The sequence below is a fragment of the Podarcis bocagei genome (genome assembly GCF_964188305.1).
Source record: "Podarcis bocagei genome assembly, chromosome: 15".
Taxonomy (NCBI): Eukaryota; Metazoa; Chordata; class Lepidosauria; order Squamata; family Lacertidae; genus Podarcis; species Podarcis bocagei.
In genome coordinates this window covers 38,491,058-38,515,851 of record NC_138141.1, presented here as the reverse complement: position 1 = coordinate 38,515,851, position 24,794 = coordinate 38,491,058, and the positions used below count along the sequence as shown (strand labels likewise).

The 24,794-nt window shown below is 44.8% G+C and overlaps 1 protein-coding gene across 4 annotated transcripts in view; it reads right to left on the bottom strand.

Moving 5' to 3' along the window:
* The window catches only part of NF1 (neurofibromin 1), a 162,526-nt gene that overhangs the window by 15,844 nt on the left and 121,888 nt on the right, over positions 1 to 24,794 (bottom strand). For all 4 annotated transcript variants that reach the window (XM_081172818.1, XM_081172819.1, XM_081172820.1 and 1 more), the window contains 17 exons: positions 23,749 to 23,889; positions 22,153 to 22,432; positions 19,747 to 19,961; positions 18,879 to 18,940; positions 18,610 to 18,724; positions 15,396 to 15,497; positions 14,055 to 14,195; positions 12,712 to 12,838; positions 9,966 to 10,097; positions 8,679 to 8,814; positions 7,764 to 7,921; positions 7,200 to 7,319; positions 6,768 to 6,895; positions 6,520 to 6,620; positions 5,292 to 5,434; positions 2,614 to 2,660; positions 1,731 to 1,947 (listed from right to left, as the gene is read on the bottom strand). In XM_081172818.1, coding sequence (XP_081028944.1) covers positions 1,731 to 1,947; positions 2,614 to 2,660; positions 5,292 to 5,434; positions 6,520 to 6,620; positions 6,768 to 6,895; positions 7,200 to 7,319; positions 7,764 to 7,921; positions 8,679 to 8,814; positions 9,966 to 10,097; positions 12,712 to 12,838; positions 14,055 to 14,195; positions 15,396 to 15,497; positions 18,610 to 18,724; positions 18,879 to 18,940; positions 19,747 to 19,961; positions 22,153 to 22,432; positions 23,749 to 23,889 — 2,365 coding nt within the window. The remainder of the gene's footprint in view (positions 1 to 1,730; positions 1,948 to 2,613; positions 2,661 to 5,291; positions 5,435 to 6,519; positions 6,621 to 6,767; positions 6,896 to 7,199; positions 7,320 to 7,763; positions 7,922 to 8,678; positions 8,815 to 9,965; positions 10,098 to 12,711; positions 12,839 to 14,054; positions 14,196 to 15,395; positions 15,498 to 18,609; positions 18,725 to 18,878; positions 18,941 to 19,746; positions 19,962 to 22,152; positions 22,433 to 23,748; positions 23,890 to 24,794) is intronic.

Here is a 24,794-nt window from a genome sequence, read left to right as displayed (position 1 = left end):
GAGCCTTCTCAGCTACAGAAGGACGGACAGCTTTGCAGGATACAATAGATGGCAATATATCTTAAAATGAGCCGGGGACTTTTGCAAATCCGTTTCTCCATCTTTTTAAAACGTGTAATAGCAAACCAATATATATTGCTTAGGAATGGATATATTTCTAGGCCTCTATGGAGCGGAGGCAACCTCACACAGCTACACTGCATGTTACGGGACAAAATGGGAGCTTGTACTCACTACTTCCATTTCCATTACAAATGCAACAGTCTGACTCTGGGACCCTTCTTACTTTCGCATCCCACCCATCAGCATTGCTTTACACCCAGGGCAGGGAATCTTTGGCTCACCAGAGGCTGCTGAAATACAACTCCCATCAGCTCCAGAAAGCTTCTCAGAGGAAATAATGAGCCCTACCCCACCCTTCTAGACCTAGTTTTATAGCTTTATAGCAGTGGCAAGGACTTTCAAAAGGACTTTCAAAAGTATAGTGAGGATGGTCAAAAGCTTATATAGCTTTAAAGGGGAATTAGGCAAATTCATGGAGAACAGCAGTTCCCAGGGCCTTGATAAGGAACAATGTCTCTCTGAGTATCAGTTGCTAGAGAGCAAAGAACAGGGTGGCAGAGGGATCTTCCCATGATGTCCTGCTTGTTGGTTTCCCAGAGGCATCTGGCTAGTCGCTATGGGAAGCAAGGTGCTGGACTAGATCAGTGTTTCCCAACCTTGGGTCTCCAGCTGTTTTTGGACTACAGTTCCCATCATCCCTGACCACTGGTCTTGCTAGCTAGGGATGATGGGAGTTGTAGTCCAAAAACAGCTGGAGACCCAAGGTTGGGAAACACTGGACTAGATGAAACCTGTAGCCTGATCCAGTAGAGATGTTTGTGTTTGGGGTTTGTTTGTTTTTTACTTATACGCCCAAGATGTTTTTAAGCGCAGACCTAACAAGTCAACGTAGCAAACTCACAGTTGCAGAGAGGTTCGCTCACCAAAGAGCTGTGAATGAAAGCAAGAGTGCAGATTCCGGCAAATGCATGTTTGCCTCTGGGTAACGTGGGGAAGGGCTCTAGCTTAACAGCAGAGCACCCACTTTGCATGCAACAGGTCCCTGGTTCAATTCTCAGTGGCATCTGGAGGTGGGGCTGCATATATATCTGCTGTCAAAACCTTGACAAGCCACTGCCAGTCAGTGTGGAGACAATGCTAAGTTAGATGGACCAATAGTCTGATACAGTTTAGGGAAGCTTCCTATGTAGCCTAGCAACTGAACCCAAAGGGTGTTTATTTTTAAGCTTCTAGGGACATTTCATTCTGCCCCCAAGAACAAATTCTGCACTTGTACATCAACACTGCCATTTGGGGACAAACCAAGTCAGAGTATGCTTTATCCAAAGCAGTTAGGAAGCCACCGAGCTGAGATAAGATCTGATCCCATATCGTTGTCCATGACGCTAGACTACTTCATTGCATGTATTATCTCATCTTGATTTGTGCCAACGTCAGGAACAGGCGAGTGGAAATTCACCCCACCTCTGCCCCCCACAAATTCAGTGCAAGAAATGTCTCTGAGAATAAGTCTAACGAAGAACAGAGCCTTGAGGCTCAACAAGGGGTGATGATAAGCTGCCCCAGGGAAAGAGCCTGACACCCAAAAAAGGGAGCAGTGCCCTCAAAGGTGTTTTAACAAATCCTTCCCCCTTGACGTAAGCAATGAAAAAGCATGGCGAACTGACCTGGGGAATGCTGGGAAGTTGCAAGTGAGGTCATGGAATTGGAGAGGTTTAGGTTTGCCGTAATACTAAGCTGACTCTGCACGGCAGGAGGGTAAGGAGAAGTTGGCGTCAGCAGGGATTCCTCGCTGGTTTCCTCATCAATCCCAGGTAAGTAGGTGTCGATCAAGGCATCAAGGAACTTTACTATGAGCTCAGCATAGTCTGGGATTTGTGTTTGCTGGAAAAAATGAGAAACAGATCAGCTCCATCTCTACCTGCTAGTTCTCACTGGGGGCGGGGGGAGCCTTTGGCTTACAATCTAGGGCCACAGGTGTGTGTGTCTGAAGAAGCTTCCTGCTGCCCCACTCTTACTGGGATGTGTGGTTCCCACCAATGAACAGGTCCTACACATTCAGAAGGGAAAGACTGGTGGAGTGCTGTTTTTCCTCCTTGTGCCTCCAGCTAGATGGGGCAGGGAGGCCAATGGGGAAGCTGCACAAAACAAACCCAAAAAGTTTTAAAATGTTTTGAAGTTATGAGCCTGAGGGATCTCACCAAAAAGTCCAGTGGCACTGCCAGCAGAAAGGGCCAGTCCAGGAGGGCACGATAGCTCCTCTCCTGGAAAGAATCCTCTTGACTGGCCCTGTCTGCTGCCCAGGAGAAGAGGGTCTACTCTCAAAGGGTTGGGACGCCATCCAGGAGGCAATACATTTTTCAAAGCTGCTGAGTAATAAGTCATGAACAACTATTTAGCCTATGGGAGGGGGGTAATTAAATCAATTAACCAACATCAAAAAAGTGTGTGCAAGTATTATTAACCTCCAACAGGGACTTCAATTGTCCACTTAAGCATTACTACAAATGCCATGTAAGGTTTCAGCTGAAAGAGGCCCCAACTGCTCACCTTAGAAAATGGTCCCGCAAACCTCCACAAGCCATTAAATCCAAAACCTGCAACCAGCAAAAAAAGCAGAAGCATGAATGTGCGCCTTAGTAAGAAAGATAGGGCAAGATGCAAAGAAGGACATTTGCAAGAACTTCCTCATACTTTGCTCATCAAAAGCAAATGTTTGCAAATGCATAAACATCACTTGACAACATCAGCATCCTGTGATGTTCAATGAGCCATCTGAAGAAACCACAAATAATCTTTTTTTATAGAAAAAACAACAACACTTTTTAAATTCTCAAAAAACTGTAATAGTAGATACAAGGACAAATATAAAGCAGAAGTAATGACAAAATAGTCAACTTTTGGTTTTTTTAACCGTAGAAACAAAAATGCAGATAAATAGAAAAACAAAACATTTTTACAAATTTCCCAATTATAGTTGTGGTTTAACATTCTCCTGTACAGTACTATGTTTCATTGAACTGATACATCTTTCAGCGTTCTCCCAAATTTTTGTATCTAATGTGGGTGGCATTTTGTTTCCTCCAGTAGTAACTAACTGTCACTCAAGCAGTGGCTAGGAAATATGTTACCATTTCTCTGTCATATGACAGAACACATTGCTTTTAGGCTACAAAAGAGACTGTTACGTACTAGATTTATTGGTTATAAATAAATATATATCTTGTTATATTTTCTGTTTCCTTTTGCACACACTTTCATTTCCCCTCAAATGCACTTGCTTTGCAAGTGTATCCATTCACACATTTCGCTGCCAAGTAATTCGGTGTGGAAAAACCAAGAGATGTCATACACATGAGCCCAAATCAGTGTAGTACAACATTTAACATTTTAATTGCCCCACTGTTGGCCCATTTATTGCCACTAACAGGTCCGTTAATTCCAAAGGGTCTACTCTGAGTATGGAGTGCATTGGATACAGCCCATTGTTTTGATAATATTCTCCTATCGCTCGCATATTAGCATCTGATGTAGTACACAATAAAATAATCCATTGCTCGGGGCTGCTTCCATTAAAATAATAAAATGCAACAGTGCGGCATAAAAGCCATTTAAACACATTTTCCTGTCTCTCAAGGGAAAATGGGAGGAGGAGAAGATGTATCAAAGGGAAGTTTCAGAAATCGTCCTAAAGAATCTAAGGTGGTCTTTCTGACCTTCTTAAGAAATGATGAACAAAAAATGAGGAGTGATGGCTACCAGATTGGATAGCTTTAAAAGTTGTTGATTTTGGCATTCGTCTGTCAAGAGAGAGAGAGAGAATGGAGTGCGCTTCCTGGGGTGAAGTCAAACCACTGCATTAGCAGCACCGAAGTGACCTCCCTGGGGCGCAAGCCTGGACAGAGTGTATGGAGGTCCTGAGCTGCCTAGATGACAAGACCCCTCTCTTGGCCTCGCTGATGTGGTCCAAAGGAAAGCAGAGCAATATGTTTGGCAGCAGCTTGACTGCAGGAGCTGCTGGAAGGAGGTATGCAAGGTGCCATCCAACCATTTTAGGGACTCCAGATCTATGTGGGGTTTACTCCTTAGACTTTTCTTCTCCCGAAGACATCCTACAAGGCAGCGGGTGTTGAAGACCAGAGTTTTCCTTCTCCTAGATGGGTTACCTTACCAGGTTGACAACCCCCATCCACCCCTCACTTCTCTCTACAGCACGTGCAGAGACCGTCTTCTTGACCATTGGACCCACTATTATTTGTTCAATCTGCTCAGTCCTTAGAAGATAAGGCTACCAATGGCTCCTAGTCACAATGGTTCTGCCTCTACTGCTGGAGGCAATATGTTGCTAAATACTAGTTGCTGGGACTCACAAGTGGAAAGAGCACTGTTGCACTCAAGTCCTGCTTCCTGGTTTCCCACAGGCATCTGGCTGGCCACTGTGAAAACAAGATATTGGACTGGATGGGCCACTGGCTTAATCCAGGAGGCTCCGTCTTATGTTCTTAGGGATTGGGAACCTCCAGGTATTCTTGAATTACACCTCTAATCATAGCCGACCACTGGCTGTGCTGGCTGAGCCAGATGGGACTTTGAATCCAAGAAGGTCTAGAGGGCCACAGGTTCCTCATCTCTGACTGAGAGCTACCAAGTGACACCAAAGGGTCTGCTAAAGCAAAGGCAAATACAGCCGAGGGGGGTTAGGGGAGGAGCTTTGAGCACTGCTACTCCCAGGAAGGACCTTCTCCTGAATGAAACACCAAGGCCTCAAGATGATCCACTGGTGAAACACAGAAACCAACAGAAACTCTGCTCTTGGTGCCTTCCTTCAGGAAAGAAAGGATGGCATCTACCAGGAGCAGGACCTTTTCTGGCGTAAAGGATGGAATATACAATACAGCTTGTGCGGTCAAGCTTCTCTTCTGGTTCCCTGGCAACTAGTAATGAAACAGACCAGATTCCAGGCTTTTGTCTCCGGAGGGAGGGAACAGATGCACTTGGGGGAGCGGGGTTTGATGGGACACACGCCCACAGAAGCAACACTTTGTCATTTTAAAATGGTAAGCCACTTTGTTAACAGTTTTCTGTTGAAAGGCAATCCAATTTGTCTTTTGGAGAAAAGCAAAGTATATACAATTAAAGGCAACCATGCTTGTGGGGTTTAAATGTTAGCCTTTATTCTTTACCTGAGCATCTGAGACCTTTTTTCAAAGGAGCTGCAAGATACCTACTTTGTAGATAAGAAGTTTGGTACTGTGGCGGAGATTCCTCGTGGTAAACCACGCTCTGCACAATGCCATGAATTGGATTCAATAAATTGGGATCCTGACACTGCGACAACAGGGTATTTATCTTGAAGTCCAATAAATTGTGCCTAGGCAATAAAACACACCATGTCAGTTTATCAGTTGTTAAGTTTTCATCACAGGGAGCAAGGTGGACCGTACAGCCTATTTTAGCCAACAAATCTATCCTAACAACATGTGGCTTGCAATGGAGGGCATATGTGCATTACAGACAGACAGACAGACATCAATAGTTGTTCCCTTTTGCAAGGGAATATTTCTATAAAGCTGGCTAGGGATCTCTAACAGAGCATTATCAGCACCTTTCCAAACTACAATTTTTTAGATTCTTTGGGTGCACAGGCATGGCAGCTAAACTCAAGATAAACATGCACTTCCTAACAGCTGACGACAACTGGCTCCAGTTAATTTTGACTGTAATAGCTGTCCAACTACGAGCCTGCTCTTAAACAGTATACACAGCAAGCTGCACATCTCTATGGTTCTAGGCTTGGGGAATTCATTCCCAGAGATGCATTGGCAAGTGGATCCAATCCCATGAACAAATATCAACCTTGAATGGAAACTCTGTAAGGAGTTATCTACCATTTATCCTCACTGTATGGGGTCTTTTTCATCATTCCACTCAGCTAGGATAAAGAGATATCAGCAAAAAGTGGGGTCAGGTGCCTATTGGGACACGTAGTGCGAATGTTTGGAGGCCAACAATAGGTAAAGCCAGAGCCAATGACAAGCACATCCAACTAATTATAGTTTTGTCGCAATCCTCCTCCTTGCTGAGCACTGAGACCTAATGAGGACCAGCCCTGGACTGGTTACAAATGAGAAGGTAAGCAAATGGAGGCTGGCTGAGGACAGAGTGAAATTGGTAGGGCAGTGCCTTGTTTAACCCTATGGACCAGCCTCTATTGGTAGACTACTTCCTAAGGTTTGAACCCCCATTAGATGAGTGTAAATCTCCTTTCATTTAGCAGAATTTGTATATCACTTCATCATTAAAAACCTTCGAGCAGTATCTGAAGAAGTGTGCATGCACACGAAAGCTCATACCAAGAACTAACTTAGTTGGTCTTTAAGGTGCTACTGGAAGAAATTTTTTTATTTTGACTTCGAGCAGGAAGCAGACATGTTGTGAGAAGATGTGAACACTTACACAACAGGAAAGACCTTTGGGAACACCACACTGGCTTCTGCTAAATACTCATACAGGATTCTCTGGTCAAACTCATCTGCCGTATATTTTACTAGTGTTGCCTGCCAAAAAAAAAGCGGGGGAGGGGACAGAAAGAAAGAAAAAGGTCAACATCTAAGTCCTGGTGAGCTACTTGCCTTGACTACTGTGCTTTTAAAACATGCTGGAGGAAACACAATGCAAGCAACTGAGATTAAAAGTGCATATACCAGGATGGTCAGCAACAGGGCTTGGATTTTGGGATCTGTGAGGACTTCTTCATCCAGGAGGACATTGGACTCTGACACTGATACTTTCCGGAGATGAGGATGCTGCTGCGGCGATATCCTTTGAGTTTCTGTAGGAAGAGAGCAACGTATTTAATGAGGAAAGCAAGAACGGACAGATCTATTTATTGTGCCATCAGAACAGATGGAAATCACTAGTATGAGAGCAAGAGTGTCTCACTTGAGAGAAAGTCGATATTGTACCTGGGAGACCAGGCTTCAGTTCCAGTCTCAACCATGATTGCCATGTGGCCTCAGGCAAATGATCAATGCCCTAAGATCAGCTGGGTTCCCCACTCCCCTGCTATATTTGCAATCCTTCATATTGCGAGGACATGTTAACTAGTAGCTGGGTCCAATAGCTTTGTTCCTTACCCATTTCATAATTTTCTGCTACCCTTCTCATTTTGGGAGGTGTGGTGATCCCAGATTCCATTTCTTGTCTTTTAGGCGCTTTTGTGTCAGGCATCAAATGGTCAAAACTCTTTCTTGTACCTATATATATATTATTTTAAAAAAAAATCAAAATCAAAGAGTGGGGCGTGGGAAACAGATCAGGAAATAAAAACAGTAAATTGGCATGCACTCACATCCACTCTGTATCCTGCCTGAACAATAATGCTTTGGTATTTGTGGCTGAAAAAATTAGTTGTACATCCAAGATATGCTGGCAAGTAAGTAGAAATGGCTTACTTTAATAGGGCTGTTAAAAGGTACACATTTTCTTGAATGGCAGTCTGGTCAGAACAGGAAGCTGAATGTAAAGCTTGCCACAAAAGTGGCAGACCAAAATTGTTTATCCCCCACCCTCCCCCAGCTAAGAGAGAAAAATAAAAAGGTGATCAGCCCAGGGTCTCTTAGGCGCAGGTTTGCAGGTCTGCCTTCCTCACACATGCCTCTAACCTAGTGACAAAGAGAGGAGGGAAACTCCCCACTAACCTAGTAGCTTTTTAGTGTTGGCTTGAGAAGGCTGCCCCATATCCAAACTCATGGACTTCCTTGTGCGTGGGCTGATCTGCCCCACTGTTGGGTAACTGGCAGCGAGATGTCTGTCTGAGCCCTTGGGAGAAGACCATGGCTGGTTTTCCCTTAGTGTCCTGAAAGAGAGGACAAACCAAATGTTCAGAAAACAATGCATCGCTTATTGTTAAAAGAGCAGAGTAAGAACATCAAACCCCCCCTCCTCCTTCAAAAGCAGCCAGCCCCTGACTCTCTCAAAACACTCTCTGCCATGTGCGCAGTTTACAGCTCTCTCTCCCCCCCCGAAATTCAAGTTGTGGCCCCAAACTGGTAAGAGCTGCGACTCAGCGGCCGTTCCAGCTGCCTGCCTCCAAGCGAGAGGGGAGGCAATGAGGCACCATCAATTAATCTGGCTGGGACCAACTCCCACATGGTCTTCCCTTCCCTTCCTCCTGCCATTGCTCTATCATGTGCCCTCAACTTAAAACATCTCACACGCTTACCTTCCTGTCCACTTTGCCTTTTGCAGATTTTGAACCTATGGCTTGAAATCAGGGACGGGCAACCTGTGGCCCTACAGATGCTGCTGAACCACAACTCCCATCATGCCTGACCACTGGGCTGGGGTCAAGGGGAGCTGGAGGGCCGCAGGTCACCTGTCCGTTTTAAATTGTGCTGTGAATACAGGAAGCTCAATATTGTCTACACTGGCTAGCAGCAGTTTCTCTGCAGGGCTTCAAGCAGGTTTCCTTCGCCAGCCCTACCTGAAGATGCCAGCAGCAGAACCCAGGACCTTTGAAAGCAAAGCATGTGAGCTATGGCCCTCCCCAGACAACCTCCTTGATCCCAAATTAAAATGCACCATCCCATGAAAAGTTTAGGAGGACCCCTGACCTGAAGCTGCCATCGCTGTGGTGTATGTGATACGTCTCCATTGGAACATTTTCCATCGAAACGTCTGTCAGGAGGAGCGACTTCCTATGCTTTAAGCTGCACCGACTTCGAACCTCCTCGGACACAGTGAGTAAAGCTTAAATGATAAAAGGAAGGAAACAGATGTCCAAAGTATATACTTCGCCGCAGAATCTCCCAAAGCCTAACAGCACCATCATGATATGTAAAGCAAGGCAGGATGTAGCTGCTCTCTTATTACTCAGTACAGGTCCAGAAGCTGCTATTGCATAAAGACTTCAGTATTCCAAGCCTCCAAGCCTCCTTCAAGGTGGGGCATGTGGGAATCCAGCCCTCAGGACTCCAAAGGAAGGCTACAAAAACACATTGGCAAGTACTCGGAAGAAGGGGTTCAGGTTGAGCAGAGTCCCAGTGGTGTCAAAATGGGACTTTGGTGCCTTGCACGACACTTGTCTAGTCTCCACCACAGGCAGAAACAGAATCAGTTGCAGAAAATAAGCACAATGCACTCCAATGCGCTTGCTTGGCATCATTTTTACAGGTTCCCAAATTCCACAGGGGTCCCCAGGGCACAGTCCATAGGCACATGATGCAGCCTCCTTGCTGAAGCTAAGCAGGGCTGGGTATGGTCAGTGCCTGGATGGGAGGCTGCTGGGGAAGCTCCATGTATGCTGCATTGAGCTCCACAGAATATAAATTCAATACAACATTTTAAAAACTTTTTAACTGAGGTCTAGGGACGAAGAGCGGGATATAAATTCCAAAATCAAACACACTGAAAAAAGCTTCAGTGATTGGCTTAATAGAAACAAACAAACAAATCTGCAATATAAAATGAGGAGTCGCTCTACAGATCCATACTGATGAAAACACTCCAGAAACCATCCTATTGAGCTGGGAGAGCTTTAGCCTTTAAAAAGCCAGCTCTTCAGGGGTGGGAAAGGGAAAACGACACACACAACGTAGTTCTTCCTTTATTGTATGTTCTTCCAAGGAGCTCAAAGCAGCACACACATTCTCTCCCCATCCAACTTTATTTTCACAACAACCCTCCAATATAGGTTAGGCTGAGCAGACTAAGGGATCCCCAATCACCCAGGGAACTTCATGGCTGGGGGAGGATTCTGCCGTAATCTAGCGCTACAATCACTGCACCACACCAGCTCTCTCCTTTCTTGTTTACATTTTGTTAATAGCAAAGAGAAGAACGGTCAGATTGGATGCTAGAATTGGATTGGATACAAGCCTAATAGAGTTGGGTTTTTTTACCTGCAAGGTAAGCCACACTCTGGGTATTCACCTCAAACTTGTCACAGTTCCTATGTTTGTTCACCAGAGCGAGGAGCGTGTGTAGAATTCTGACTGTCCTTGCCACGATAGTTGGAGAGGGATGCCGATAGCCTAAACCGGGTAAAAAATGCATAAAGCAGTCAGTTATCTACAGGGACAGGGAGATGGTTGCAAAGCATTTTATGGATGGGGGGTTTGTGTGTCACACAATGTATTTCAGGGTCTTTAGTGAGGACAGAGATAGGCATCATTCACAGGGACTGAAATTCAATGAAGTTATAATCTGATTAAGGATGCAATGACAACTGTGAGTTGGTCAGGATTAGCTGCCCATCTCACTAACCAAATTCAGGTGTTGTGTGGCGATTCCCGCCCCCTCCCACAGATGGAATAAATAAAGACACTGGACACCAGAATTTAGGTTAATGGGCATAAAATGGCCACAACTTTATTGATTACAGGTAAGAGCGGTATTGGCTTTAGGCATTGGCCCTATCAGACTAACCGGCCTAGAACCGGGAAGGGTTAAGCACCAACAGCGGGAGCCCCCGAGATGCACATCCCTAGGCGCTCCCCAAGGGGTTACCGCTCGGGAGCGCGCTTTAGGCCCTAGCCTCCATAGGTTTCGGACGAGGCGACGCCCCCCGGAGTCCTTTAACGAACTACCCTTCAACATTTGGGGGAGGTGGTGGCGTTCCTCCCCCCCAACTCATTTGCATAATAATACCCCTGCCAATGCCTAACTGCCACACGAGCCAGGCTCGTCGCCAATACCCTCAGACCTGTAACCAATGGTGGCGGATGGACAAGCACACTGCCTTCTCTTCCTGTTGCCCTCCACATGTAGAAGGGCAACTGTTTGAAGCAGGAAGCCTCCTGCACTCCTGGAAATTCAGGGGTCTACACCACCCAGATCTTTCAAAAGCAGAAGGAGGCTCACCTCTCCAGGCAGTTGCCCTTCAGATCACAGAGGGAGACAAGAACAGAGGAGAGCAGAGCTAGTGAGCTCCTCTCTGCTGCCCCTCGATCACATGTTGTGGAATTTCCCAATTACAAGAATGCTTGAATAGGGTTCTTTTGAGCTCTGTCTGCACATGGGGGGGGGGGACACCTATAGTACAGACCAGATCACCTCAACCTGCCAGGTGGAAGATGCCATTCCCAACACTGTAACCACTCCCCGCAAGTAGAAAACTAGCATCTCAGGACGAAGACTTCTAATCCAGCCTACTCCCTGTTGTGCTGTTTCTCTACCTGCACAGATAATTTCCCATAGGAGAGCATTCCGGGAACTGCTTCCTGGAGCCCGAAAGGGTTCAGTTCATCTATCTCCTCTGCATCCTAAAGTAATGCAGAAGGTTCTCAACCACAGCTGAGGAAAGGTAAACTGGTAATCACTCTGGAGTCTAATGAATATGAAGATTTATTGTATAAGCACACACATTTAAACAAGAAAAAAGATGCACCCACCCCCCACGCCCCACTCCCAATGCGCACACCCAGCCCAACCCATCTCTACCACTTGACTTGTGCCAAGTGTGTCTGCTGACAGTGCTGAGCCAGGTGGACCAATGGCCTGTCTCAGTACAAGGCAGCTCCCTATGTTCCTAGCTGAATAAGAACATAAGAAGAGACTGCTGAGCCAGGCCAGTGACCCATCTAGTCTAGCAACCCCTTCTCACAGCAGACAAGCAGATGCACTCTTCCCTCCTGTGGTTTTCAGCAATGGATACAGGCAACCCCTGATTTGGCAGAGCATACAACGGAGCCCTGCCCTGCCCCCTTCCTGGCCCAAAAATGGCCCGCACATTTGGCTTTGAACATGTGCAAAACAAGGATTATCTGTATCTAGATACATTATGGAATACCTCTCAGTTTGCATCGTAAAAACAGTCTTTCAGACTACTGGCTCTGCTGCTTCTGTTCACGCTTCTCCTGCTCTCTGAGGTCTGGTCCATTTGCTTTCTCATCCACCTACTCCTCCCCACAGGTCTCTCTCCTCAGCTCCTTCTCTCCCTCCAAGTGCCGCCAACTGACTTGTCCTTCCCAGCCCTCCCTCCCCTTGCCCTCCATTCCGTTGATTCGGAGGTGTTCTGTATTCTTCACTGCCGCTCTAATGGCAGTGAATAAAGAAGGCCCCTTGGGAATCCTAGGGAGCAGGAGACTAAGAGTTTCCTTTTATGTATTAACAGAGAACAAAGCTTTACAGGCATATAAGATTCACATCATAAATAAGATGCGAAAAAGCAAGCAGAAAACATATCAATAAATGCATCCTCCTTCACAGAATGTCAGCAGAAAGACAACACACACAATCTGTCGTCTGCAGCACAAGCAGTCAAAATACTGGCTGTGCTGGGGGCTGCAGCTAATCTGAAGCCAGCTGCCAATCTGATCATGCCCCCCTCTGAGTCTGCCAAACTGTGTGCATACTATGTATTTAAAGCACATTCAAAGCACTTCCCCTGAAAGAATCCTATGAACTCTAGTTCCTTAACAGCGCTTGGAAGTGTCACTCTGTAAAGGGTACAGTTCCAGGATTTTTGTGGTGGGCTGAATGGTGTGCTTTAAATGTCAATTACCTGGCAGACTGACCAATGAAACTGCCTCTATAAAACCTGATGGGAATATTTACCTGGTGGGGAAATGTTTCAGTGAGTGTCCGTAAACAGCGGGAAGCGTACCTTCAACTGACATGGTCTGAGACAAAGGGCTACCTGCCTACCTTTTAGCAGATGCCCCACCAAGGCAAAGTTGAAATTGGAGTTGAAATTGAGTCCCACAAAATGGTCCATCTGCTTGCAGTGCCACTCCAGAGGCCTCCTGATCTCCATGAAAACTTCTTCAGGGCTCTGCTGGGAAGTCAAAGTACAGACCATCACAATCATCTGGGGGGGGGGGGAGGAGATGCTGGTCCACCGTGCCCATGAATGTCTAATACTATAAAACGCCAGGCATATAAAACAAAACTATAAGTCTGCTAAAATTATTACGTACTTGGCTGGGCTCATTTATTAGAAATTTTATTGCTATGGTTTTCTATTTTGTTTCGTCTGGTATTATTTTATATATTTGCACAAAACTGATTATAATAAGGGTGGGGTTCTCAGGAGCTCCTGAATCCACGGCAGCCAGGACTCTTGGGAACCATTCCCAAGACTACCTGGCAAATTAGCCAACTCTTTTATCTAATAAAGTCACGCCACCAAAACCCAAGATAGGAACCACGGTGGACTCTTGTGGTCCAAAAGAACATCCATGGGAAAGGAGCTTACCATATTTTTTGCTCTATAAGCTCCCCCTCTCTGTGCAGCTCTCCCTCTCTGCACAGCGCCTCTCCAGCGAAGCGAAGTCAGAACAGCAAGAGGGATTGCTGCGCAGCGAAAGCAGCGATCCCTCTTGCTGTTCTGGCTTCTGGGATAGCTGCGAAACCTGCATTTGCTCCATAAGACGCACACACATTTCCCCTTACTTTTTAGGAGGGGAAAAGTTTGTCTTATAGAGCGAAAAATATGGTACCACATTTTTTGCACCATAACACTCACTTTTTTTCTCCTAGAAAGTAACGGGAAATGTCTGTGCGTGTTATGGAGGGAATGCCTACGGGTGGCATGCCTACGGATTTTCCTCCTCTAAAAACTACGTGCGTGTTATGGTCGGGTGTGTGTTATAGAGCGAAAAATACGGTACTTTGTAGGCTTCCCAGACAACCTGCAGTTCCTCTGGCTCCAGTGTTTTAATGAAGCCTGCAGCCCAACTGGACAAGTCCCATACACATCATCTTCTATTATTATTATTATTATTATTATTATTATTACTACTACTACTACTACTACTACTACTACTACTATTAGTTGTTGTCGTCATTTTTATTATTATTTTCTCCATTACTATTTTAAATAACCTGAAGTAGGGTGGGGGAATTGCTTCCATTCTCAACACTCAAGTTATCACTCAAAAGGAAAGATGCACCGTTTTTCAAGCAAGTTTCACCTCCAATTGCCGGCACGACTAAAGATATTCAGGTGTGTGTGTGTGTTGATGTATCCTGACAAGTGGCTGACTTACTTTGTCATTGAATACTCGAAGGTTGTCCAGAGTATGGAGATTCTGCTCGAGGAGAGCTGTGCCCGCTGAATACAGACTGACTTCGTCCAGCTGCAGAACAGCCATGGCCACCCAGAAGAGGGCCTTGTGCAAAGGCGAGTCCTGGACAGGGGAAGGTAAAAGCCACCAGGTTGAAATGCAAAACTCGCTTCTGTGATGAACAGCCAAAGCAGAAAGTCACACGCTGCATTCATCACGTACACTGGATTCATTTTGCAATGTAAACAACCCTAGCAGCCGAAGGGGGCCTATAACTGGTATAATATATGCAAATTGGGGAGAATCACATTTGTGCACCTGTTGGCTTGGTTTGGATAATATGCTGCGGCTCAGTAAGCCACAATATGTAAAGATGCAAGATGGAGCTAGCTTGTTTTCTACTGTGCCAGAGGTTGGGGCCCAAATCAATGGACTCAAATTACAAGAAAGGAGATTCTGACTAAGCCTTAAGAAGATCTTAATGATGGCAAGGGCTGTTGGGACAGTGGAATGGGCTCTCTCAGGTGGTGGATTCTCCTTCATTTGAAGTTTATAAGCAGAAGTTGGATGGCCATCTGTCATGGATGCTTTAGCTGAGATTCTTGCATTGCAGAGAGCTGGACCTTCCCAATAATACAATTCTATGTGGCCAAACAGCCTTTTGACCACACATACAGCTACTCTCTTCAGGAAGTCTCTAATTAACCACAGTTTCCCATTTCATCAAAACAAGGAAGCTACAATTACCAGCTCTGAGAAAAGATGGAATCTTAAATTCCACTTCGAACTGTGCTTCAGCATCCTGGCTTGGGCTGGCAGAGACTGAAAACATGCTAGGCACTTACTTGCTAAACAACCAACTCAAAATCACCAGCATTTAGCTGTCGGTGCCACAACTCAGACTCAAACACCCCCTCTACACCCCCCCCCTGCCTGTGGGTGCTCTGATTATGACCAAGTCAAGTAAACTACCATTAGCGCAAACCATAGTTTGCCTCTCAAACAGAACAGAAAGCATGGTTTACTGAGAACCAAGAGGCAAGGCGAAAAAGTAGAATGTGCGAGGGAGAGAATGTGCAAGCCCAAGGAATGGTCCTAATGACATCAGGCCACAGTGTCTTAAGCCACACCATACTAAGTTCCATTTGCCAAATATGTACAGCAGCAACATTTAAAAATTCCTCTTCAGCAAAGAAGATGTTCAGAGAGGAAAGACAGGCGGAAGATCTGCGCTTGAGCTACCAGAGCCTCCTCATTCGAACCACCTTGTATTTGCTCTAAACAGCAAAGGAGAACAGGCGGTTGAGCACTGAGGCAGCTTACCTTATTGAGAAGTGGCTGCAGCTTGGTCAGTGCTATGACCGTGGCTTCTATTAGAACCTGGCTATTGTAGTTATCGGGGCCTTTCAAGCAGCTCTCGAGACCCTGTAATCAAGAAAGGAAAAAGAGGATTGGCTTGTGATTGCAAGGCATGGCTCCCCTTCTCTTTGCTCCAGGTTTTAAAAGCTGATTTGCATTGCCCCTGCCCAATAACACAAGGTGGGTTATCACTAGGGAGAGGAGGACCTATTCAGTGGTGGCACCCTAGTTGTATGGATCAGTCTTCCTGCAGATGTTCACCTGAAGACTTGTTGCTCCCCCAGGCATTTTCAATAACGTATGTTTCATGGAGTCATCTTCTTAGCTTTAAAATCTGTGCTTTTAGTTTTTATTATTATTTCATATTGCAGAATATACTTTGTTGGGGAGCTATGTAAATATAGTAAAAAACAACAACACTGAAATACCAGGCTGAGGCTCAGTCTCTCCTTTTGCGTTCTTACTCTCCAACCACCTCCCGCTTCTGTCAATCACAAATGCCTCTGTTAAAGTGAACCTCTCTCACCCACGTGTCACTATGGTTTCACCCCCTCAGAAATGCTTTCATGTTTATTTTCATTCTAGCATGAAGCTGTTAGTCTACAAATTGCTCCCATCTTTTCCCTTTATTGATCCCTTTCACAGCTGAGCAAAAGGTCTATCTGTTCCCCTCTGCTCTTTCTATTCTTTATGCCACAATTTCCCCCTATTTGTGCAGAAGATTGAGTCCTGTGATGACAACACTTTGCTTTGGACTCATTTGTTCTACAATCCCATTCAGGACCAACCACAGCTTCTCTCTGCTGTACCAGCAGCATGCAGCTCTAGCCTAAATATGGAAAGCAAGAAGATGCCTTAGACCATTGCTCCATCTAGCCTGGTACTGTCTACACTGACGGACAGCAGCTCATCAGGATTTCAGACAGCAGCCTCTCCCAGGAGATGCTGGGGATTGAACCCTAGGCCTTCTGCATGCAAGGCAGGTGCTCTGCCAGTGAGCTATGGCACGTCCCCTTCTGGGAACAAAGAAGCAACAAAGGTACCTCCCAGTTGAAAGATTTAAGCAGAAAACCAGCTGGATATACAAGTAAGCCCATTACAAGATCAGAAGAAGCTTTATTTGCATCAGCCACAAGCCATAGAAATTTTTCAAAAATCCATGTACTGAAGATAGAGGTAAAAACTTAACTATACAAAATATGTTCTGGAGGTTTAAATCAATAATCAAATAATAGATCTTATTCTAATTGGCCCTGCTATTTATTTATTTTTTGCAGTTTTTGCTGTCACCTGATCATCTTCATCTGCTAAAAGAAAGGACACGGTAGCAATGGTTGAGCGACCCGGCATGGACAATAATAGGAGGGTAATAACCTCACTCCTCAAATGTTTATAAAGAGTGCAAGCCAGAAGCACATGAGTCACGGACTCAATACTGCCATCTCCACAGGGATACAACCATTTTCCCAGTGGATTTTTTTGAAATCGACCCACAAGTACAGCTGAAGGCAGTATATTCAATATTGTGAAAGTGAAAGCATGTCTGTATTTTGGAATTGTTAAATTTTGTAAATAGGGTGCCAATGTGTCAAAATGACTAGGTGCAAAATAATCATATCATGGACAAAATTTCCTTATTGTGGCCAAATTTTTCTGTCACGCGATATATAGCCGCTGTCTAATTAAATTATTTCCTTTAATAACTGTTGTGGTGATAAACCAGAAAAGTAAAGCTTTTGGTTGACAATTTTAGTCCAAGCGCTCTCATGACAATCTTGTGATACTAAGAGTAGTAGACCTGTGGGATTTAAATTTAAGCGAAGCCAATAATTAAATGTCCTGAACCAAATCTGTAATTCAGCAGAAGGTAGATTAGCCTGCAAGTGCAATGAAGCATTTGGAACACAGGACGGAACAGGAAAAAATTGCCTTAGGAACTTAGAATGAACAGCTTCTGTAGATCCAAGATGAGCGCCAGTCCAAATCTGAGCCCCAAATAATAATTGTGCTAGGGGTTTAGCTTTAACACTTCAAGTGCTGATGGTATGTGATTGACACCTTTTGTATGGAAAAAGCATGTCAGAATTTTGGCACTCTGAGACTCCTTTTCTTTGCATATTTCTGATGGCCCTGTTGACTGAAAAATAAGGCCGAAGTACTTAAAGACTTGTTCGATCAACTGATTATCCATATACCATTTATGGGCCCTATAGTTTCTTGAAAACACCATGACTTCAGTTTTCTTGTAATTCACAGCTAGCTGTTCTCTTTGGCAGTATCCTGAGAATGCCCTCATCAATCTTTTTAGGCCCACTTTTGCATTACAAGATCTAATATGTTAACAATGAACAAGCAGCAGAATCCTAAGCATATCTACTCAGAAGGAAGTAAGACGGCCTTCAATGGGTATTATTCCGAGGTAAGGGTGCCTATCATTACAACACAAGCTGTAAAGCAATAGGATAGCAGACTGGCCTCCTGCTGGACTATGCAATATATATAGCAGCTGGATCACTATTTTCACATTCTGTCTCCATTCACACAGTGACAGATCCAACCTGTGAGATGTATCCTTTAAAGCCTCTAGGAGAAAACTGAAGCCACTGAGAGGAGTGTTCCTCACGTAGCCTGAAAGCCCTGCTTCCCCCTCCACAGATTGTCAGTTTCTCATTTATGGGCTTGTTTCAAAAGTGTCATCAAGAGGGTTGGATCCAGGGTTGTTTGTTTCAGAGTTGGGTTGTGAGCTAAGCAGAGTGTAATCCTGGGCAACCAGAATGGCAAAATTATTGACAGCTAAAGTACAATGTGATGGGAAAAATGCCCACTGCCACAAAACATGGCAGATGCAACAAGCCCAAGCATTCTATATAGCAGTGCCAGGCCCAGGAGATGCACATCCAAGTGTGAGGGGGCAGGCAAGCACCCCTAAACTTTTGGGGGTGCCTTGAACCAAGATAACTCCTCAGACAGAACAAACAAGTGCCACAAAAAGGCCACAAGACTTCAAGCCTTCTGTGACTGCAGCGTACTGCACAGCACCGAAATGTTTCGCAGGAGGAGTTGAATGCTTGCTTGCATTCCAGACAGTATGCGTTTCAATGGGCTGAAGTGCCTTAGCCTGGAAATAAGAGCTACATGAAAAGAAAAGCAACAGCAGGCAGGAAAGGAGGGTACATACCTTGCTAAGAATCCGGATGATCTGCTTTATCTGTCCGTGTGACACCCGTTTGCTAATGCAACCAAAGACAACCAGGGCTCTTGGCTGGAGGGACGGATTATATTGGAATGCAAACCTGTGGAGGAGGGAAAGCAGCTATCAAGCAGGCCACCGACTAGAATAAGGCCAACAGTGAAATCGGGTGGGGATGGAAGATGGCTGAAGGAATAGCAAATGTGACACAGGTGTACCACCAAACAAGCTTGGGGTTGGGGGGCAAAATGACCTACTTCTGAGCTAGTTCCGTCCACTGGTCAAGCCACTTGCAGGTCGGAATATCTCTCATACATGCCTACAGGGGGGAAAGGCAAAAGCAACAGTGTCTGAGCAAATAACGTTAAGTAAAAGCAATATTAAATTTCAGGCATGTGCTCGCTTTCTCTTTCTGATGCTTGTTTTTTATTTTTTTAAATAAAGCAAAAATAAATGCAACATTACATATGTATAGTTGCCATATATGTATATATAAGACAAACAATTAGCTGTTGGTAGAGCTCGACTCTTAATCTCAGGGTTTTGGGTTCGAGTCCCACCTTGGGCAAAAAATTCCTGCATTGCAGGGGGTTAGACTAGATGACCCACGTGGTCTCTTCCAATGGGATTATTCTATGATCCCATTCCAGTAATTAGTAAACAACAGCTTTCTCCCTATGGATACATTGCCTGCTGTCTTTAACTGCTAAGTTAACAGACACCTTATGGTGTTATCCACACATGCAGCAAAGGTGTCCTTTGTGAGGTACTAAGTTACAAGGCAGGGAAGGGGAACCTGTGGCTTCAAATGTTGGAAGTCACCAACTTCCATAACCTTAGCCAGCATGGCCTATTATGGGAGTGGTACAATCCACTACCACCTGAGTCTGCTACATGTGTTGACTAAGCCAAGAGCTGCCATTCACTGTCAGCAAGGTCATTTGAAACATTTTCTTTCTTGCTCCCTCCAAATACAAGCCCATGCACTAACTCTTGGCCTCACTGATTAAAATGTGTCCTGTTCAGAAACAACCAACCAAAGTTTTAACTGAGTACCAGCTACAATCCTGAATTCAACCCACAGATGATGTGGCACATTCATGGTTTGCCTTGCACATATCATACCTCCATAATCTCCAGCAGAGCTTCTGTCACCGTTTCCAGAGAAGTCAGTGCAAACGTCTCCCTCTCATAGGAGCCGGGAGAGAACGACCGGTCCCGGTAACTGGATCGGAATGCAATGACAGCTGCCGACTTCACCTTGCTTATTCCAAACAGCAAGTAGAACTTGGGGAGTGAGAACTCTGTTAAGCTCAGTCTCAACACTTGTTTGGTCTCCTCTGTTGAAGGAAGTAAAAACAGGTACTTCGAATCTCCTTCCATCTGTTTAGATTAAATCGCAAACATACACACACATATGCCACTACAACGTCCATATTATGGTAAGTGCCTATTTTAGGACCTGGCCTGAAATAAAGTAAAACCATTAACCATGTCCTTCCATAATGGTCATGCCTCTGATGGTTCTCCTCATTTTACTTGCCCAGCTCTGGGCGATGTCAACAACCAGTAAGATTCCAAATGCACAACCCACCTGCCCAGGTTGTAGTTCCAACTACCCCTGGAGGACACCAGACTGGGGAGGGCTGGAGCAGACAATACTGGGGTTAGATGGGACAAACAGCCCAGCCTTGTAAATAAGTAGGCAAAAGTTACTAGCCTGTAAATAATGTTTTTTACTCACCTGGATAAGAGGCTAGCATTCTGCATTTTCATGCTGGCCACATGAGAGGACACTCTCCCCGTCCCAAAGTGTCTAGTACAGAACCCCTTGAATACTAGCCTCTTAGTAAACTAGTAAAGAAAATAAATATTGCATCCTACCATGTGTGCTGGCAGAAGGAAGTTGAGGGACTGCTCTTCAACCAATACAGAAACCAGGCAGCCAGATTCTAGGCAGCCCACTTGTGTGCCTACACATAATTCCTTCTCGCCTCTGGCTACCAGGCGAGTTATTAAACACAGGGCTGAAATAGTCTGACCTGCTTTAAGGCAGGCATGCTCTTGTAACTGAATCAGAGAGCCAAAAAAAAAGAAAAAAAGAGAAAAAAGTTCACACTGGATGCTTGAGAAGAGGAGGGAAGGAAGGAGCTCAAAGTGGAAAACTTTGGGTGACTTCAGATCAGCAAAGGTAAGAGTAAACAGAGCAGGGAAGCATCTTACCCTGGGCAGAGGAATTCTGTTTCATCACAAAGTGACACTGCCTCTTATGTGGAGACTGCTTTACCCACCATGGGAGATTGAGAATTGCCTAAATGCTCCACATTTCCCTCCAGCTATTGATCTCTACAGTGTATTCTTCTTTAACCACAAAAGCAAAAGGTTGCCCTACAATTTATTTTAAGCCCAATGGCAACACTACATGCATCCCTAATTTACGGTCATGACAGGCAGTCAATTTTGTTCTACCTTACGATGCTTGTAGAGCCTTCAGCGGGAGCGAACTGATCTTAGCATTCCTTAGACCTCACAGCGTGATTTTAAATGCAACACTAAAACCTCACTCTATTAAAACACAAAATATATAGCCCCCAAGTCTAAACTGCAGCTTTGTATAGTGTGACTACATGGAAAATGAGAGAGGAGAAGATAAAGGAGGGCTACAGGGGAAGAGCTAGAGGTCATACATAGCAGGTTCAGCAAATATGGAGCACAGGTTCCATTAGCTCTCTTGATATATAATGTATTTAAAATAGAGAGCACAGGGTTTTGTTTTGTTTTTGCTTACCTTAAACAGTTTCACAACACTGTACATCAAAGTTTGATCTACCATACTGGCTATAATTCAAAGGGCTTATGTAACATCACTTACTTGTACTGGATTTTTAAGCAAGGGAAGGTCTGTGGTATCTAACTCACTTCTCCAACAATTATTAGGAACGTGTTCAAGCACCTTTATGGCTCAGCAGCTGATGAGACAACTCTAAAATCAACCCATCACTACTGAGTTGCTTTCCTATGTTCAGTTTAATGCAGTGAGTGTCACACTCACTGGATATATTGTACAATCGCAGCTGATTCTTCAAATAATTTGTGTGCACTAGCCTAGATCTTTGTTCCTCAACAGGTATCTTGCGACCCAGATAAGGCCTCTCAAAGCCTTTTCCCTTCCTTGCTGTCAGAACTGTCCCTACTTTGATGGCCCCTAGAAAATCCCGGTCCCGATTGCTATGTGCAGGCAGGCAGGCCCATGCACAGCTGAACAGCAGGAGAAGAAAGCACAGTGTTTAGGAGGGAGGCACTCACAATTCCTGCAAGTAGCAGAGAGAGAAATGAAGGGACAACAGAGATGGGACGGAAAGAGGCAGCAGGTAGCTGCTCATCACTGATACAGACATTTGACATACTCAAGATTTATACTGGACCCTGCTAACCCTTTAAATCTCCCCCAAGGTCAGCTGCTAGGAAACAAAGTACAAGTTTAAAGGAGAGATCAACTCAGTCAATAAAACCATCTCGTAAAGGACTTACCACTAAAGTGGAGTTGTGAACAAGTGCACAGAGAATGAATGATGTTGATGACCAGGCCATGGGTGGAAGCTCTAAGGGAAAGAGGACCGGTGGCCACCAACAGAGTAACTACATGGAAGAGGTAGGGGAGGTGTGCAGCCACATCAAGTGAATTGTTAAAGGACAGCATCAGCATGTAACGGGCTAGAATGGCAATATCATCCCACATCAGGTGCTGCTCTAATGTAGGAGTTGGAGACAGACAGGTCTTGTCGATTATTTTGCACATCCTTCCAATTACCTGAAAGGGAGCAACCAGTCACTTTTAGTAAGGAGCGCTCTACGTTCAGAACAACAACAAAAGGTAGCATCACAGTTCGCCTGAGGGACAAGGTGTTCCCGAGGGACGCTTGAGAGAACCGTCAAGAGGGGAAAGGGACAGGGGAACAGAGTCTGAGACTCCCAAAGAAAGAGACATTGTGCTCGTCAACAGCTGTTGGTGCGTATCCTGACATTTAGGTTTCTTTTCCACTGTTAATCCTACATAGGATTATTTTCAAGTTCCTCCTTGAAACACACCTCTTCCAGGAAGCCTTTGGGCTTAACCTGCTAAGGCATGTACAGATGTACCTGCGACGAGGAACTTTATAGCTGCAAGACTAGTTCTTCCCTGCAACCCCACATTTTCCTTCCTCAACTGACATGCACAGTGGCCAAATCAAGAGTTCTTCCGGCTTTTCCGCCCCCTTGCCCAAATGCTTCAGGCAGGCTATCTGCTTTGCTCTGATTTCTCACCCCACAAAATATCTGCTCTAAATGGCACCAAGGTTTGTTCAGGGCTATGGAAAAGCCTTTCTTCCCCTCATGAAAAAATACTTTAAAAACTGTTCTGATGGATGGCTTTATGACCAATGTTAGGGCCAACCAACCATTGCTGTACTCAAAGGGTAAGAGAGAATCTGAATGCTCTCTACACTATTGTTGGTATTTGTGACACTTTATGGTTTTTTTAATTGACATGCTTTTAATTATTATTTTGTCTTTGTAAACTGCTTTGAAATTTATTTGGGATGACAAGCAGCACAGAACATGTATATTTAAATAAATAAATAGCACCTTAAGCTTCTACAAGTGGACTACCACTGAAATTAGTGTCAATTCACAACTGTAACAAAACCTACGTGAAACAGCTAGGAAGGGTTGTTGCCTTCAGAGTCGTGCTTGTGCGCTTCCCAGAACATCTGGCTGACAACAGGCAGGACTAAATAGATCTCTGGTTTGAACTAGCAGGTCTCATCTTATATTTTAACATTTTAGTGCCATTTCCACCAACGTGAACTGAATACCACACAGCCAACAGTGTTGTGCTGCCTCTGCAGGAATTATCCTGCGCTCTGCCTGCTGCCCCAACAAAGCAGGACAGAGAAGGGAGCTAACCCTTTCCTTCTTTAGGAACTACCTCCCTTATGGTTTGCAGCTTTCTTAGATTACTATAAGGAAGGATGGAGGGCAGGGAGTGATGACTTCACACGACCATAACATTTCTTTTCAGATGTGGAGAGACAGTGTCAAAACAGTTCACTAGGTTTAAACTGGTTAAGGAAGAGAAGAACTTACTTTACTGGAAACCAATTTCACGTTTCCAGATGCCAGAGCTACAGCTGTGTCTGCCATAACCTCCGCTTTGATGGATCCCAATCCCCCTGTGGCACTGGTTTTGATGAAACTGTCCAGCACTACGTCAAGCAGGTCAGTAATCTGTTGTAAAAGACAATAAATCATTTGCATCCGTTAACATAAGAACTTCAGCCGAACCTCACAGGAGGCTCTCCACAAACTATTTGCCATCCATCCACCGCAATCTTCAACTGGAGGGAGCCCTTTTCCCGTGATGTGTTCTTGCATTTTGATTGTTCTCCCTGGAGAAGGCTGCTGGGTGCCCTTGCAGCTATCAATTAGATTCCAGGTAACGGCACTTCCCATACTTTTTTAAAAAGGTCTCATGCTGGCATTTTTATTTAGAGCAGTCTTCTTTGACTATCTACCTGTGCAAGCAAGCTGTTGCTCTTTGCGTGTGCTGTGTTAGTTAGTTTGCTTAATTTTAATAATCCATTTATTTATTTTTAAATGGCACTTTTGCATTTACTACTGATCAGGTGACCTGGAAATGCAAGACTTTTAATGGTAAGATACAAATTTTGTCAAACCAACCAACAGGTGATCTCATAGCTTTTCCTACCCCCAAGTTGGGAATGCTTAGCATATTGCCACCATGGGATCCTTTGGGACAAAGAGTGGGATATAAATTAAAAAAAAAAAAAAAAAACAAGGGGGGGGGGAGACCTGAAGCAATCCAGAGACACAAGGGAACACCAACAGCAGCAAATTGTTAGGAACAAGGAGAGCTGAGCTAAGAGGGAAGAAACAGAGCAAAGGACTCTGAGGAGAAATATTAAGGGAGCTTAAGCAATCCACTGAATTTGATGAAGGCAAGAAGCAAACGAGAGGATCATGGGAGTAGCCTACTTCCAAAGAGTTTGTTCCTGCCTTGACCAGAAGGTGGAGCCTAAACCCATTCTACTAGTCCTGCTGGCCAAACGGAAGTAGTATTACAATTTATTACACTATTAAAATAAATGGCTTTCTCAAGACCAGCCACATTT